General features: G+C 37.7%; 1 protein-coding gene across 8 annotated transcripts in view; it reads left to right on the top strand.

Moving 5' to 3' along the window:
- The window catches only part of PLCB4 (phospholipase C beta 4), a 181,072-nt gene that overhangs the window by 79,762 nt on the left and 84,236 nt on the right, over nt 1-17,074 (top strand). For all 8 annotated transcript variants that reach the window (XR_004306741.1, XM_015857046.2, XM_015857047.2 and 5 more), the window contains one exon: nt 16,860-16,960. Coding sequence is in view for 7 of the 8 variants with exons in the window: in XM_015857046.2 (XP_015712532.1) it covers nt 16,877-16,960 (84 nt within the window). In the remaining variant the exon portion in view is untranslated. The remainder of the gene's footprint in view (nt 1-16,859; nt 16,961-17,074) is intronic.

Genomic DNA, 17,074 nt, shown 5'->3' with positions numbered 1-17,074 from the left:
ATTAGTTATTATTAGTTATTGCCACGAGATGCAAAACTGTACTGATCCACTGGATGGCAATTCTATGCTTAATTTACTGGTGTCTGTTGCTGTCATTTGTGCAAACATAGTGCATGGTGGTGACTACTCACTCTCTACCAGAACAGATGTTATCACTATTATCTTGCCTGGGTCCTGAGACCTTCTGTTAGCTGTACTGTGCAGTAGATGTTTGACATCTTTGCAAGCTCAAACCTGCCTGGTTTTGGTGTCAACTGTCAGACTGGCAGATATTCATTGTACTTTGGGACAGTGCCAGTGGGATTTGGAGGACTTTCCTCCAGATGGATGCCCAGGTCTCCCATGGGAATGTTTTTGTCTTTGCCAGCCATCTGGAGATCTTGTAGGCAGATTTGATGAAGCACACCAAACCAGTAAAAATACCTCTGCTTCCACGACCAGTGTGGAATTACATTTCTACTATGCTGTTTGCTGATGTATCTGAGTTTCTGCATGATATTATTATTATTGCCTTTGTGACATTATTTTTTTCTGTAAAGTGGCAATTAAAGTATGAGGTAAGTGAAGCTACCTGTCTTAAACTGTGCAGTGAGTGCTCTAGCCATCCTTTATAAACAATTTTCTCCATTAAGTAACTTTCAGACAACTCATTTAAGACATTTGAAAACAATCATTGGAAAATTGATTGTCTGTTAACAGTTGTCATTAAATAATCTAGAGGATTTTGCAAACAGAAGAGGAAATATCCATGTTCCATGGTGGGCAGGGTAAGAGCTTGGTAAGTCTTTTAAAGTAAAGATTACATATAAGTCAGGAAGAACCTTTTCAGGACAAAAGACTATGAAGTACTTAAATGAATTGTTTGCAGAACTTGTTGCCTTCGGAGCAATGTGGGTGTTTACACTCATCTCTGTAGATGGAACTTCATCATTCACATCTTCTAAGAGTGAAATTTGTTTGATTCTTCCTGGAGAAATGGAGTGTTTGACTTTTCTGAATCCCCTCCGGTTCAGAGTCGTAATGCTTCGGCTCATTCTTTGTTGGTTTGTCGTGCTGTTGTCCACAGTATGCGGATACCTTCCTTAAGTAATGTCTCTGTGAGTTCATTCCATCAGTATTTCTCTCGGTTCTTCTCTTTTGCTGCTTATTATACTTGATTAATATTGATTTTAGCAAAGTCTGTTACCACTGTGTATTCTTTATTAGTGGTTATTTTCATGCCTTGCTAGGTAGAAAACACTATCAGTTGTACAGGAAAACACTCCATTTGGGTTGGGTTTAGATCAACTTAAATTTCAGGATGTTGTACATTTTGAAGTAACGTTCTAGTATATTCCTATTAAACAAAATGGACAGTGCAATTTAATAAGTCTTGATAGTAAGGCATACATTCCTTTTCATTATGCAGACAGGACTGCCCTGGGAGGAGGGAAATAATGTTAAACCAGATCATCTTGTTCTTCATCAGGGTATATGTCCATTTGCTTTTCAATCTCTGTGTTTTTAACAGCCCTGTTTTCTACCATAAATAACTTTTCACTATATTAAAAGTGTAGAAAAATGATTCTGAGTGTCACAGAATTAAGAGCTGTGCAATTTATCACAGCCAAACTGCATGATATTGGCTAATCTTTATATAGAGATTTCCCAGGCTAGTGAATGTGGATCCAGCTGGATCAGTCTGTCCTTCTGACTAGGTCTCCCTATATGTTTAAACTAACAATCTGTCTTCTTTAAGATTCATTTGCATTTTGGTTGGAGAGCAACTTATCTTCCTCTGTCTCCGTCAGAAGATGACAGAAATACAGTTCTAATGATGCTTCAGATGGCTCATATCACTCTAGATGTGCAAAATGCATCACAGTTCATTATACTGATGAGAAATGCCTGTTGCTGCTGGAGCTTCAAACTCTTTATGCAGCCAGAGCTGCAAGAAGCCCTGAAAACTGCTTGGGAGTAACTGGGAAAAGAAAAAAATAATAATTAAAATTTGTGTTTGCATTCATTTATTTTTATTTCATCTTAATGGTATTTCAGAGTTAATCAAGTCTGATTTCTAACATTTTTTGTTTGCAACCATGTGAAAGATAGATGCAGAGATTTTTGCTTAATCATGTTGGAGGGTTTTTTGAGGGCTTTGGTCAAAGCAGAAAATGTGAAAATTGTGATGGAACTCAGTGTCTCAGACAGGGTGCTTCTTTATTGGCTTTCTGCCAGCAGAGGAATCCTAACTTGAATCCTTCGTACCTCACAAGTGTTGTAGACTATCCTACTTCGCTGTAACGTTGTTTATAGTCACAGCCTGCTGTGTGCTGTTTCATCTTCATGCATTGATTGTTACCATTTATAATTGTTTAGAGGTTTGACATGCGACTCAGAATGTTCTTGAAGATCTGTCACCTGTGGCTAGCAGGTAGCTTGTATGTATTGAAGCAACTTGTGGATACCTTATGGGGTTCCTGTAGATCATTCCTTAGAAGCTGGTATAGGAGCTGAGTGCACCATTCCTTTTCAGTGCACACTTTCTCACAACTGACTTTCCTTCTGTTTCCTGACTTTGCTTTCAGTTTCAGCCTAATCCTTCCAACAGTGCTTTCATTGACAGGAGCTTGCAGTTTCAAAGGCTGGAGTACAAGCCTGGAGTTTGGGTCTTACTCAAGCTTTGCTGAAGTAACCTTATCTTACAAGATAAGAGCCAGACAGGAAGGGCTAATTGTTAGAAGACAGAAATCTATTAGGGACCTGAATTTTCACTGTCTCGATGTGTTACATAGGAGCATGAACTGTTTCTAGACTGTGAAAATGAATATTATGGCATTACTGCTAGTACGGAGTAATTTGTAGAGGATTCAGTTACTGCAAATGGTTGTTTCAACAAAGGCAAGTGTTAATGAAGAGACTGTGAGAAAGCTGCTGCAGTCTCAAATCACCTCTGCTTCAAAGATTTACGATATTTTCAGCCTTTCTGACAGCTTGTTTTGAAAGCAAATGTGCTGCAGAACAGAATTCATACTACAGAGTTGTAACAGAAGGTATGTTTGTCCTACATACTGTAAAGGGTAGAAATCCCCAAGAACCCTGGGCAAGCACTAAATGAACTGGTGGCAGCCTTGCTGTAGCAGCATGGAGCTCTGCAGGCTGAGGAGCCAGCTAAATTAATCTGCATAGTGAGGTGGCTTCTAGCATCCCAGAAGGCTCAGAGCTGACTTGCATATCTACGTATTATGTTGCACAGCAGAAACATGCCCAATTAATTCTGGAATAAGACATGCATGTGCCACTGAAGTCTGAGCTGCTTTGTCTCTGTTAGTAACTTGTGGACCTGAAATAGCTGAACTTTGAACAGTGTGTTGCCACTGGGGAAGCACCTAGTTCCAGCTGGAAACGTGAATTCATTCACCTTAGAACATCTCTATGTTGTTAGGACCCTGTGTTGAAACATAGCATTCTCAAGAGTCCTCTTTACTTTTTATACAGGAATAAAAAGGGATCTTTCTTTTAATAGCAACGAGCAAATAAATAAATAAGTAAAAGGGAGAAAAATCTGCACTTTTGTTTGTTTGTTTGCTTCTTTAACATTTACTTAAATTTGAAGGATTTAGCATATGCATATGTTTTTCAAGAACAGGTTATAAACATTAAGTAAACAGATTTTATGACATATCATATGTAAAGCAATGCTGTTGATGTGTTTTAACTTCAGCCACAGATCCAGCTACAGAGTTGGTGGGTGGCTTTTCCCTGCAGTGTGGTATTGCTGACTGGACTGACTTTGTTCTCCTCAGTTCTGTTTGTGGTACATGCAGTCATAAGGGTACAGGTGGTGTATCTGAAGCTCTTATTTGTCATTGTGCCTTTTGGCACAAGGCAGGCTTTGGATTTTGTAGCAGTTTTATCCTGGTATCCGTTTCATCCAAAACAAAGCCATTCACTCTAAGAAAGGTAGATTTGGGCAAAAGTAACATTACCTGGTGCCTATCAGAACCCAGTCTAAACAGGAAAGGAAGTCAGATTTACTTAATTTTATCATGGGCTGTCAATTACAGAAGCTTGAGAAGAGCAGCCTTTGTTTCCTTAACCTGATAGTTCTGCCATGGTGATAGCTTTGCATGTTTGAATAACTTCTTATCTCATATATGAATTTGGATTTCTGAAGTAAAGTTCCATTTCACTACTTATCACATTTGGCACCAGCAACATCTTGTATTCAACCTGACTTTTGCTATCCTGAACTTTAAAATCAGGTTCATTTATATCTTAAAAATGAATAAATAGATACTTTTGTCCTTTTTTGTTCTCCTGAGCAGTCCTGCTGTCTGTTCTTTATAGTCACACAGGATTTTATTTTATTACAAATATAGCTCTTGAAAATGTTTCAACTTACCAGCTAAGGTAGCAGTAGCTGTGAACTTTGGATTTGCTTTTTTTTTGTATAACATTAAGCAAGTAATGAAACTACATTCTAAACAGGTAAATTTGTCATTAAAGCAGAGTTAAAACTTAGAGAAATAGCAAACTTGTTTGAGAAGCAAGAGGTCAGAACATTAGTCGGGACAGAAGTGGATTAGACAAGGCTGGCTGGCCTAATATCACAGCTTGCAGCCACTGAAAAAATTGCTGTTCTCTTGGCCATGTGCTACCAGTCTCCTTTATGCTGCTTCTGGCCAGGATTCTACTCCTGTGTGAACTGGATGTAGCTCATGAAGCTAGCTCTGGCTCTTTGCAGTATCGGTAGGCCAACCTTACTTACTTAGTCAAGGCTGGTGTGAGGAAAGGAGGCTCTGAGATGGGCACAGTGAGCTTTCCACTTCTTCCACACAAACCTGCATGCATGCTAGTTTACCTATTGCACTGAACCACATTACTAATTAAACCTTTAAAAGCCCATGCTATCTAGACTTTGGAGAAAAGGTGCTACTCTAAAATCTTTTCCATCTGCTTCTGTGCCATTTTGTACTTTTGTTTCAGTAGAAGCAACAGCAGCTCTCTTCCCTCTGCTGCTTCTGTGTCCTATCAAAAAACACCCACCTCCCCAGCAACCTGGGGAGCAATCTCAGTAAGCACAGACTGGGTGCCTGCTTTCAGGAGGCTTCCAACAACTGTGAAGCATAAAAAACTTGCAAAGCTCTCTCACTGTTACTCAGAATGGCTTTTCAGAGAAACACCAGCTGAGCCCTATTCCCTTTTGCCTACATGTGCCATTTCACTTAGATGTTCTGAGAAACTATCCATATATGGAGCAAAGAAAAGGTTTAATTCAGAACTGCCGTAACAGTGCAAAATGCCCTCTGGCATGAATGGGAATGGTGCAGGCACAGCTATTGCAGAAAAGAAAAGATTTAATGACCTAGAAGCCATATCAATGGATTAAAATTAAATCAACCTGCAACCTTCCTGATCCAAACTTTTTATTTTCATGCACAGTTGTATCACAGAAAATTCTCTTCAAAAATTGGTAGTTTACTTAGTTTGGGAATAAATAGGATATAGGAAAATGGGAAGTGGGATGCTGATATGTTATTTGGTGAGCCATTTGTGACTGTGACAAGGTGATGTTTCTGTTGCATCACATCATCCATTATTTTTTCTGGCAATAGCTGTATTTCCTATGGAACCCTGCTACAATAAGTAGTGTCCAGGGATAGTGTTTCTTCTCAAGCTTTTTCCATGGTATGCAGCTTAGTTTCCAACACGCAAGTCGCACATGCTGACAAGAATCAGATGCACCTGTTCCTTGACTACAGTCCCATCCACAGGTGCAGATTTATAGAGCCTAAAAAGAAAGGGCTGAAGGGTGTGCACTAGTTGAGCTGGGTAATTTTACTGACAGAGGTTGTTTTTAGTATAAATAGTGTACTTGCATCTAAGTTTAGTGTGAGTATAATTATGTCAGAAGTTTTGTCATACGAAAATAAGCAGCTGCTAAAGACTGAGAGCCCCTAGGGATCATAAAGTATTCAGAGCACTGATTCACATTTGGTAATGCTTTGTCTAACATACCACTGGGATCTCTTGCCTGTGCTCTACCTTTATTCTCTGTTTTAGCGAAGTATCTTGTTCTTTATCAGTTATTACAGAGATTCCTCAGTTATGTTTCTGCTTTTCTTGTTGGACTGTGGTGTGCTCTTTCACCTTATTTCCTTCAGCAACCTTTGCATTTCATTATAAGCTCCAGATTTTTCCTTGCAAAGCAACGCTATACAGAAATACATATAGTGTGTATAGTTTTCACGTTTTCCTGGGCTTGTCACTAAAACCTCAGCAGATTTATAAAGATACCAGAAATATATTTACCTTGTGCAGAAAGTGCGGTCTGCAGAAGTAGAGCATGCACATTAGTGTGCTTACCAGGAAAGGAGCAAAGAAAGGGATTGCTAGCCAAGGGCAAAGAACTCTTTTTCTTTAAGCTTTCAGTCAAAAAACAGTCTAGACATTTTTATCACATTAAACAGTCTGGAGCGTTTAATAGGGATGTGACAGGAAAAAAAGCAGTCTGAACTAGCTGACCAAGTTTCTTATGGGAAAAGCCTGCTGGGCCCAAGATTTTATTCCGTGCAATGGTAATTACTATGCTGGAAATGTCAAATGGTGATAAATGGGGCAAAGCTGGTTTTAGACGTGTAATAATGTTGCTTTCACCTGCAGGATTTGCTATGCTTCACATTTGACACTGCTCTTGATTTTGGTGGGTGTTGTGTTTTTGAATGTGTGTACCACTTGCTACTAAGTTGTAGGAGGCCAGGTGGATGTGTGCTTAGTTTAGCATAACAGAGCATTTGAGTTTAATATAATCCATGCAAATAGCAAAACAATTTTTGTTGTTGTAAGGGTCCCATTGTCAATTTTTTGGTGTATTGAGTTGCATCTATTGATTCCCATTTTGACTTCTCAATAGACTCCCCTGCCCTTGACTTCCACCTTGTGGTCAAGAATCAGTTGTTTCCCCTTCCCAAGCATCTCCCCCATGTGTCCCTTTGATTTGTCTGCTGCACAGAGGAATGCTGAAATGCTGAACTCCTCATCTCTGGGAGCACTGCCATCCCCTCTCCAGAGCAGTCACAATAAATAACCCCACTCTGATTTGCCCGGAATGTTGGCACTGGTTATTTTGCTTATTCCACTTATTTTTTCTTTACCCCACCTCCCATAGACACCAGTATGTTGTTTTGTTGGTCTTTTATAGGATATCCTCCATTCTGTACCTTCCCTTCCTAGCCCTATTGTGGAAACTCAGCTTCATACTTGTAACAAGCTCTAAGAACAGCATTGCTTGTGCTATACCAAACCATTTCCATTTCAGTTTTTCCATGCTACCTGGTGTTCTTCTTTGCAGTTGTGAAAATGCTGCCACCTCCCCATTTCATTTTAGTTCTCAGGTATTTCATCATATTATCAAAGCCTATCTCAGTATCAGACATCCTATCCCACCCTTTCTACACTTCTTTGCTAGTTTCTTCCTCATCTTTTTAATTTTTCTGCTCTTTCATACAGATCCTTTTTATTTCTTTCTTCCCAGATGGTTGTCCAAAACTATGAATGTCTTCATATGTCAACATGATATGCATATTCCTCAGTGAGCATTGCCTGCTTATACTCCTACTGATGTGACCATGTTCTGTTATATTCCCATTTAAGCATGAGGTGACTTCTGCTCTTGCTATGTATGCCCCTTTCCACCTCAGTAGAAGTAGGTCATAATAGCTATAAGATGACAAAAGAACTGATGAGGATGCTTACTCTTTACTACAGGCTGGGCAAGCTATCAGCTCCCACTGACTTATTTTGTTGCGTCTTAATGTTTGGAATTCAGAGAAGTCGCTTGACTCTGGCTTCTTCACTTGGTCCAAAAAGGTCTGAATAAATGGCATCTCTGAGCATGCTGTAAATCTTGCTGTTTATTATGAGATGTCAAATAAGCATTCATAACGGCCTGTGTATGCCATACCCTACTGCCAGGCTGGCTCTCCTTTTTGTCTCCGCAGTGAGCAGACAAACAGGTTATGTACCAACACTTTTATTTTTATCACTTTTGGAATACTGTGTCAGATCATCCATTTGGAACAATAAAAAACAAAAAACAACAACAACAACAAAACACAAAAAAACCAAAAAAACAAACAAAAAAAACCCTGAAATGACTTTTCTTCAGTAGTTTTCATGTACCTTATGGATAGCTGAATAAGCCAGAATGCATTCTGCAGGAAGATTTGGAGAGGCTGCTGCCATGGAACATCCCTCAATAGTTGGCATGACTGATTGTGCCTCAGATTTTAAAGACCAGTTGCATTAGTATTCAAAAAGGCATCTTAGGGACATTGTTCTCAAGTAGTATGAACAATTGAAGGCATCAGTAATGAGTGCATTAGCAGACCTGAAACTGTTTCATCAGATAAATTTATCAGGGATGTCTCATACAGTCTCATTTTGCCCTGAAGAGACAACCTCAGTTAGTTCAATAATGACTGATTTGACAGGAAACATAGCATACTGCCAAGAGAGTTGTTTTGATATTTGCTTAGTAGAAACATACATGAAGATTGCAATGTTTTTCTGAGTGCACTCTTTTTCCCATTCTCTTTCCATTACTTCCAGACTATCTGGGCAATGGCACAACAGCTATTTGAAAAGAGCTGGCTTAAACAAATGTTCAAAAAAGGCTTACTCTGCCACCTATCTTCAATAATAAAGTAGCAATAATAGTAATTTCAAGTTCAGCAACACTTTTATTTCCTTTTCAACCTCTATGGAATTAAAGCTATAATGAGCTGATAACTTGCTGTGTCTCAAATATGACTGTCCACCCTCTGTCCTGATGAAAAGAGAGCTATATTTCCAAATTATAGGTAACATTTTCTTTTTAGCTTTGCCTATGTTCAGTACCTTATGCCCAGGGCTCCATCCTGGCCTTGGACAGTTCAAGGGGTGGGGCACCCACGACTTCTCTTTACAGTCAGTTCCAGTGCCTCATTTACTGCTGACTAAATAATTTCTTCGTAACATCTAAGCTAAATTTTCCCTTTAGTTTAAAACCATTCCCCCTTGTCCTATGGTTATGTGCCCATGTAAAAAATTGGTCTCCCTCTTGAAAGCCCCCTTGCATGTTTTGTTTTGTCTTTTATGTTGATGCATTTTAGATCACTGAAATGACCTCTGAAGATCATCACATTTGCTTTTATCTGATGTTTTAAGCCAACAAGCTGGTTTGCTCCTGTTTTCTCAGAAATCTTCTAGAAAAAACAGTTAGAATTGAGCCCTGCGGGTTACATTGTCGCTTTCCTAATTTTAGATTTTAGAAAAACATCCATGTTCTTGACAGCTTATTAGGTTTTAAAATATCTGTATATTTTGAGCAAACTCATATTAAGTCACGTCAAAACTAGTTAATAAAGTTTGGTTTGAATTAATGTATCTGACCATGGAAGGGATTATTTCAAACACAGAGATTTAGAAGATATTACAAAAATGTGATACTGACCTTTCATTAGCTTTTATTAATACAAGAGGCTGTGTGAATGTTTGCAGACTGACAGTTGTAACGTCAAAAATTGTTCATGGGGCAGCAGGTATTTGTATTCTGCTTTATTTTTGTTTGAGGTACTAGTCTGTGTTATTTCCAAAGCTTTTCCTTGTATTTTAATCTGAAGGCTGTTGTTATTAGTTTGGTTTGGAAGTTTGTGTCACCTTTTCCATAGTATTTGTAGTTAATAATTTAATCTTAGAGTCATGCAGTTATTTGATGGCCTGGGCTCCCCAAAGGTGCATTCATAACAGGAATGCTACAACGTCATGGTTATTTGGTGTTTCTTCATATTTCCACCGGATTTCTTAGCAGTTTAATATTAAACATTTATTTATGTATTCCTATCACTCTCAAGTACAGGAATCACTTATTTTTGAGGATACTTAACCCCAGAAAGAAGCTAAAAAGATGGTTCTGAAGTTTAAAATGTTGGAATAACTCCTAAATTTTAGTTAACATAAAAGACATGCATACTTCATACTGGTTTACTTATATTGCTGTCATTATTCAATGTATCAGGTTTTACTGGGCTCTAAAGAAAAATTGGGGGTCAAATAATTCAGGAAATACTTGAAGTGTTGCAAGTGGTACATACTTCTCATTTGTTGGTTAGTTGTTCTTTTTGTTTCTTTAAACTATTTTCTGAAGTAGACTTTGCTTTAACAATCTACATTTGAAAGCCAAGGAGTGAAGCAGTTAAAGCTATTAGAACTCATTGTTTCTTTAATCAAAATGCATGGTTTATATACATCATATGGTACAGCAATTCAGAAAACATCTTGAACTTTTTTTATGGAATCCATTGCTTTCGTCAAAGTCCAGTTCACCCTCTGTTTCTACCTCAGGAGGGGATGACTTTAAGGATATGGCATGTTTGACATTGTGCTAAAGATCAATATTGAATGCCTCTAATACTTCTTGTATTCAATTAAAGATAAAACTGATGTTTTCAACTTTTTAAAAACAACTTAATTTTATGTGTGGTTAGTGTTTATTATTAGAATGAGCCAAAATGGGGAAATTTCTAGGAAGAAGTTCTTCATCGTATGCTCATTTTGTGAAATTACATGTGATCTCAACAGGTTAGAAGCAGTAAGTTACTGTTTGATGGATGCTGAAGTATGCATGTAAATGAAAATTAATTATCATGGTATCTTTTGATGAGATACTTTGCTAAATTCCATGTACAATTGGCATCATTAAGATAAATCACTCCAAGGGAAAATCTTTGCCTTTTAATGTTATAAATTAGAAAATGCAAGCATCAAAATTTCCATCACCACAAAGAAAGAACAACAACAACAGAAAAAATTTGTAAAGCTTGTGCTTTTGCATCACTGCTTCGTGTTTTGTTTGTTTCAGCACCTAAACATTTTATGAAGTTCCAGTTATATTAGGACAGCTTTGAATTTTGGTATGATATTGTTTAATATTCCTGATAGCCGGAACTTGATCTTGTTGTATGGTTGCATTTGTACTTGACCCAGAATAAATTTATTCACATTTCTGTATTATTATTATTTTAATGTACCGTTGACTTCTCAGAAAGCGTAGTGCCCCTTGAGGAAGGATGTGTGATAAGTACATAGGGGAGATAACAAGAGCTTTGGAATGACTAGAAAGACTGGGCAATACTGTAGGTATTAGCAAATCAGGAAGGCCTTTGGACAAACAGAAAAACAGCTAAGAAAACAGTGAAGTTGTGTTTGACTCCTGTGATCTATCATAGCTACTCACTCTACTTGTTAGAGATAATGGCTCTCATCCGAGGTAATGACTGAAGCGCAGTTCTGATGGAGGGCCATCTCATTTTCAGCACTATGGCAAAAGCAATTTATGTTTTCTGCTGTTAGCAACAGATGCATTCATTTCTTAGCCCGAAGCACTGGGCAGCCCCACTGACCTGATGTGAAACGCTCAGGAAGAGGTTAGTTATAAACAGGCCACTTCTTGTTTTCAGCTAACCTTTCAGCTGCCCCTGCACGGCAATGCATTCCAGCAATTAAAACAAAATGGAAAATAAGACTATTCTTAAACAATGCATTTTCAGGCATCTGAGCTCTGTTGTATGTCTTTTGTTCCTTCTGGACATTCTTTTTGGGGGAGAGTGGTTCTAAGTTGCTTGCATTAGCTGTGAGAATAATGTGTTTAAAAATAACCTTCCAAAAGAGCATTTTCTTTAAAAGGAGAAAAAAAAAAAAAAAAACCCCACAAAATTTGCCCGTGACAGAGCCTGGAGAGCTGTGAAATCTTGGAATTGCACTACAGAGTAATATAGACGCTGCAGAAATTCAGCAGTGTGGCTCTCACCATTATTTTTCACAGAGAACCTAAAAAGCAACCCTTGTATGCATTTTCTATATGATAATGCTCGTATATTTGAGGCAAAAAAAATTTTGGTCTTTGAGGAGTAAATACATCAAGATCTGAGTCTTCTTCAGATAAAGACTGGGAAACAATTGCGATATTTGCATATGACAGTATTTTGTAGCATTTTTGCTACAACATCATTGTTTTGCTGCTTGTTAAGTGGGAGGAAGCTTTGCTCAGCTAGATCCTCACTCTAGATTACAACCATGCAACTTTATCCCTACAGGTAGACTTCTGGGTTAGGATGAACTGCAATAAAAGCAAGAATTTGTACAGGTCTGCTGATATGGAGCTGGTTGTCTTTGTTACGATAAATCTTATTTACCAGGCAATGAAAGATATGTGTACTTAAAGAAGGGAAAGAAAATTGTCAGTTTTATTTTTTGTTTCCTTGTAGCAGTAAAAAAATACAAGGACAAGATTATTAACCTCCACATAGCATTGTGTTGCTGTTATAGTTTGTCCTTGCCTACATGGACAGTAAACAGTGCACCTTTTAGGTACTGTGATTTGAAGAAATGAGTGGTGAAATGGCAGACATAGAGTATGGAGCCTCTTCAGCTTTAGCTTAGCAGTGAGTGATTCATTCCGGAGGCAAAAATAATAATCACTGAAGAAAATGCTGCAGGTATTTTTATAATGCTCGTGGTTAAGCATGCTGCAAAAATTGAGAGTTACTGTGTTTTAGACCGGAGTAGATCAGCTCTGAGGGATACTGCTGTCCTTTCCAACGCTGTCTCAACATTGACAGGATGTTTATGGGATCCAAGGAGTATCCTATCCATCATGCTAGCCAGCCCTGTGAGTTAGTTTAGAATATCACCTCTTTCCCCAAACATTTGTCTGCTTTGTTTTAACAGAATCCCTTCCTCCTCCTGTTCAGCCACACCTTGTCCTTTGTTTGGTCAAAGAATGAAAAAAAAAAACAGCTGAAGATTTATCCCCCTGCACCCCAGATTTAGCAAAGTACAGCAAAGTATGTAAAGGAGGAAGACTTTTGTGTTAAATAACACTGTTCCGGATGTGATTAATTTTGTGTCCTTAGCTTTTGGGTACTTCAGGTGAATCAAAAGGTGCTTTTTCTTAAGTGACCTAAATTCTGACCTCAAGCATAAATCACTGTTGAGAGAAATGCATATAACTCAAAAGTCATTTAACTACTGAACTTGCGAGGCTTCACCTGCTTCTCCCTTGTGTTCATTGATAAAGACCTGAGCTGTATTTTATATGAGTGGGTTTTTTCTGTGTTTTTTAACAGTATACATTCAAAGACTTTTTGTATTTTAAGAATCCTAAATCAGTGCAAATACTGGATTTTAGTTTTTATAACCCGTTTTAAAACTTTAGACTTAGAATTTGACTGTTCTTAATTTTAGTTCCTTAATCATCTATCTGTCTCAGTTAAGTCTTCACAAATTCAATAATTATCAGATTTCCGTAAAGACATCACTTCTTGATTCTTGTTGTGGAGATGCTATACACATTTTTGCAATCAAATGCATGTTGAAATGTTGCATTTGTTTGTTTTGTTTGGTGGATAGCTGAGGGTTCTATTTCTTTATTAGCTTTGGTCGAACTGTTTAGAAGTTGATGAAGATTCACTCCAATGAGTGACAAGGGAGTACTTTATACTTCATTTTGATTATCTTAAAAGCTGAGGTTAGGGAAGAATGTATTTTTAGAGTTGTTTAAGAGATGTGAGACTGAAAAGAGCTTTTTTAAAAGCTCTGTTCTTCACATTCTACATTGCTAACAAAGCATATGGCTTAAAAATCTTGTTAGATTTTGTCTGACTCCTTGCTACATTTACTCAAGCCATCTTTCTCTCACGTCTCAGTTCATCTGTAGACTGTGTTGACTTGCAAGAGAGTACATCTAGAGAAGAGATGTGTGAGATGGTAAATAACAATGAACTTGAGTCCCTGACATAGAACTTGATTGCTTGCTGAATTATGAGCAATCAAGCATGTTTTCTTGCAGGTAAATGCAAAACCTTGCATTTGTGAATAATAATTGTGAATAATTCACATATGTGAATAAGGACAGTCATTCTAGTTTGTATGACAGAGAGCTGTTCTGGGCTTCTATGTCCTTGTCTAGTCTCTTGTCTTCATAAAAGCTGCTGGGAAATTAGTGTTGAGGCTGACTCCAAGATTTGTAAGGTGTGCTTTTTAGTGAGAAACTGAAGAATTCAATCTGTTTAATTTCATAAATGAGGTAATAAAACAACTACATCATACGAAGTACCCAGACCAGGAGACGATATCTAACAGTTATCTTTCAGTGACTGATGAACTGATGATGAACTCAGCAAAACTGAAATTCTCAATAAAGTTGCATGTTTGTAGTGCTGAGGTAATTAGTCTTTCTGAAAGATACATGTCCATTCATTCACCTGTTATATACAGAATTCAGAGTGCTAGATGCTGGATGAAATGTTGGGATGCATTTTATACAGGGGGTCAGAGCAGCTGCAGAGCTTGTAGGTTTTAAAATCTGCATCAGTATGGAGTTCGATGTCAGTTTGGAGAAAGAGGAAGAAAAAGGCTAAAGGCTGCAGGTATAGTATAGAGACTGTGGAGAACTGATCTTCACAGCCTTGAAAATGAAAATGAATTAGAACATCTGCCTTTCTCAGAAGGACTTCACAAGCTGGTGACATGTATTGCTGCATAAAATACCTATCATATTGGAATTGAGTTTGATTGTTTCAGAGAATGAATTCATGTACCTCACAGGGGTTTGAAAACATAAGATTTATCTTCGATGTTTATGCATCAATGAGCAAAAAAAAAAAAGGCAGAAAGTGAAGAGACAAGCAGCATCAAAATGCATTTTGCTTTTTTATTTTTTTAAGAGGAGAAATATGTTTTTCAGAATAAAAGTAGCTGTTCTTAAAGGTAGTTCTGGACAGAGTACTTTAGAAGTAATATCTGAATCCTTTTGTAGTTCTTGGTTTTTTTTCTTACTAGAGCATCTTTGATGAGAATAAGAACGTGGCAGAGAAGAAGGGTACTATGAGATTCTTAATTTTTTTTTAAGCGCTTGTATCTGTTCTGGATTTAAAGCTCAGTCATAGTAGACATTTCAGTCTAAGAACATCATGGAAGTATTGTTACCTAATTGCTAATGGTTTAGTCTGCTATTCAGAATTTTGGCATAAGCAAGTACTGCAAATTTGTTTTGCCTGATGTCACAGACCATTGTGCTTTCCCTTTAATTTTATGTATGCTTTTTGTTCTGCATTCTTACACAAACTTTACTTGGGCTAATTGCCTGCATTATAACAGAGGAAGAATTATGCTGGTTACACTTAGCTCTGTATCATGTTACTAGAGCTGGTCAATAGCAGATAAATGTAAGACTAACGCAAGCATAGCAGGATATTTTCCTCAGTATTTGCTTCCTGCTTCCTGAAATTTAGATGTCTGTGACTGTCATCAACTTGTCGAATCTCATTTCAAACACAGTGGTAAAGAGAAGCAATTTTTTCACTCTGATTTATGTCTGTCTTAGAAGGCAGGGGATCTTGCTGGCACTTTCCCACCTTCAAGGTGGTGATGACTAGGGAGAAAAGTGTGGTCATACAGCAGGAATTCAGGATAACAACTTCCTCCTTTCTGTACACCTGTCCAGTAAACATAAGACTAACCTGTGCCACATTAATGTTTAGTGAAGAGTGCTGTCTCATGATGCAAAGGGAATAGAAAATTGAATTACAAGTTGCAGCACTGAGCTTGCTTTTGCAGTAGCGTGGCTTCAAATTGTCCCCATCTATAGAATAGTCTAACAGCTGTGTGTTAGTTTGTTGTAAAAGTCACATCCCTCTTCTGATGAGTGGAAAGCCTTCTGTGTCAGCTAAGGTCAAGTAAAAGCAGTGCCAGTATGTGTACTAGACTCTCTCTGGAGACGCAGAAGGAGAAAACAGACATTCTGTCATTTTCTGAGCAAGGATGGGTGCTGCACCAAAGGTCTCTTTGGACTCCCTACAGAAACAAATGGTGACCCCTGAGGAGGGTTGTCTGGGTTTTCCAAGGAACTGTTAAGTCAGACCTCTGTGCAGGGGAAAGCAACATAATCTAGAAAGCACCACGGTGGTCTAATGCATGAAGGAGTAACCAAGGTAATATTCATCTTGGGTGCAGCATCATTAAGCTGTTCAAAGAGTAGATGGGACTTCCTCTGCAAAGTGGAAAGCAACATAATGCAGAAAACACCAAGGTCTGGGCAGGTTACTGAATGATTGGTAGACTTTATTGTAAGGTCTGTATGTTCTTGTTTCTGTATTGTATTCTAATTTGTGTCTTCTTTTATTCACAGTCCCAAACCTCCACACTGAGCAGTGATATTAGCTAGTTTCATGAAATGCCTTATATTCCTGAACAGTTTTTTTTCCCCTATGGACCTACATACTGTTTATGTTTTCAGTTATGTATAAAATCTTACAGAAAATACACAAAACGCTGCATAGTATATATGGATTTTGAAATAAATAAAAAAATCAGAGGAAAAATGTGTTTTGCCTATGTAATATGGAATTCAGTGGTTTTTTGTTTTTGTTTTGTTTTGGATTTTTAATTGTGTCGTCGTAGTACCTGATGTTTTCCTGTGAACTAAAGCACTCCTGTTTGTTATCAGTTGTGATACTTCGTATTGCCTAGGGTTGTATTATTCCCAAACCTATTATACTCCAGGAATGATGTAACAGATATTTAAACTAAAGGGATGCTACAGTGGCAGGTGTTTCTTTCAAATAATGAAGTTGACACGCATTTTCTGATTGTTTTTTCATTTGAGTTATGGAACAAAAATGATCTTGTGAGGAGAACTTTTCATCTGGAAATACACAGTGAATTTTTAATATCTCTGCGTGAACAGAAAAGCTAAAACTCACTATTTTTCTATTTAGACTTCAAAATACTCCTTTAGAATGACAGCAATTGAACTCTACCCTTTCATTCCATTTCAGGTTTTTCTTCTGTAATCATGGCAAAACCTTACGAATTTAACTGGCAGAAGCCAGTTCCCTCTTTTATGCAAGATGGAGCTGTGTTTGATAGATATGAAGAGGTAAGAGGCCATTTGCATTTCATTTTCTATTCTCTTTTAGGTATGCAGATGTTTTAGAATATTTCATGTTTTGTTTTCATTGTACAAGAATTTTCATATAACTGAAGAAATGTG

Source organism: Coturnix japonica, chromosome 3, assembly GCF_001577835.2.
Source record: "Coturnix japonica isolate 7356 chromosome 3, Coturnix japonica 2.1, whole genome shotgun sequence".
Taxonomy (NCBI): Eukaryota; Metazoa; Chordata; class Aves; order Galliformes; family Phasianidae; genus Coturnix; species Coturnix japonica.
Note: the sequence above shows the minus strand (reverse complement) of the source record. Positions and strands in the feature narration are given on the sequence as shown.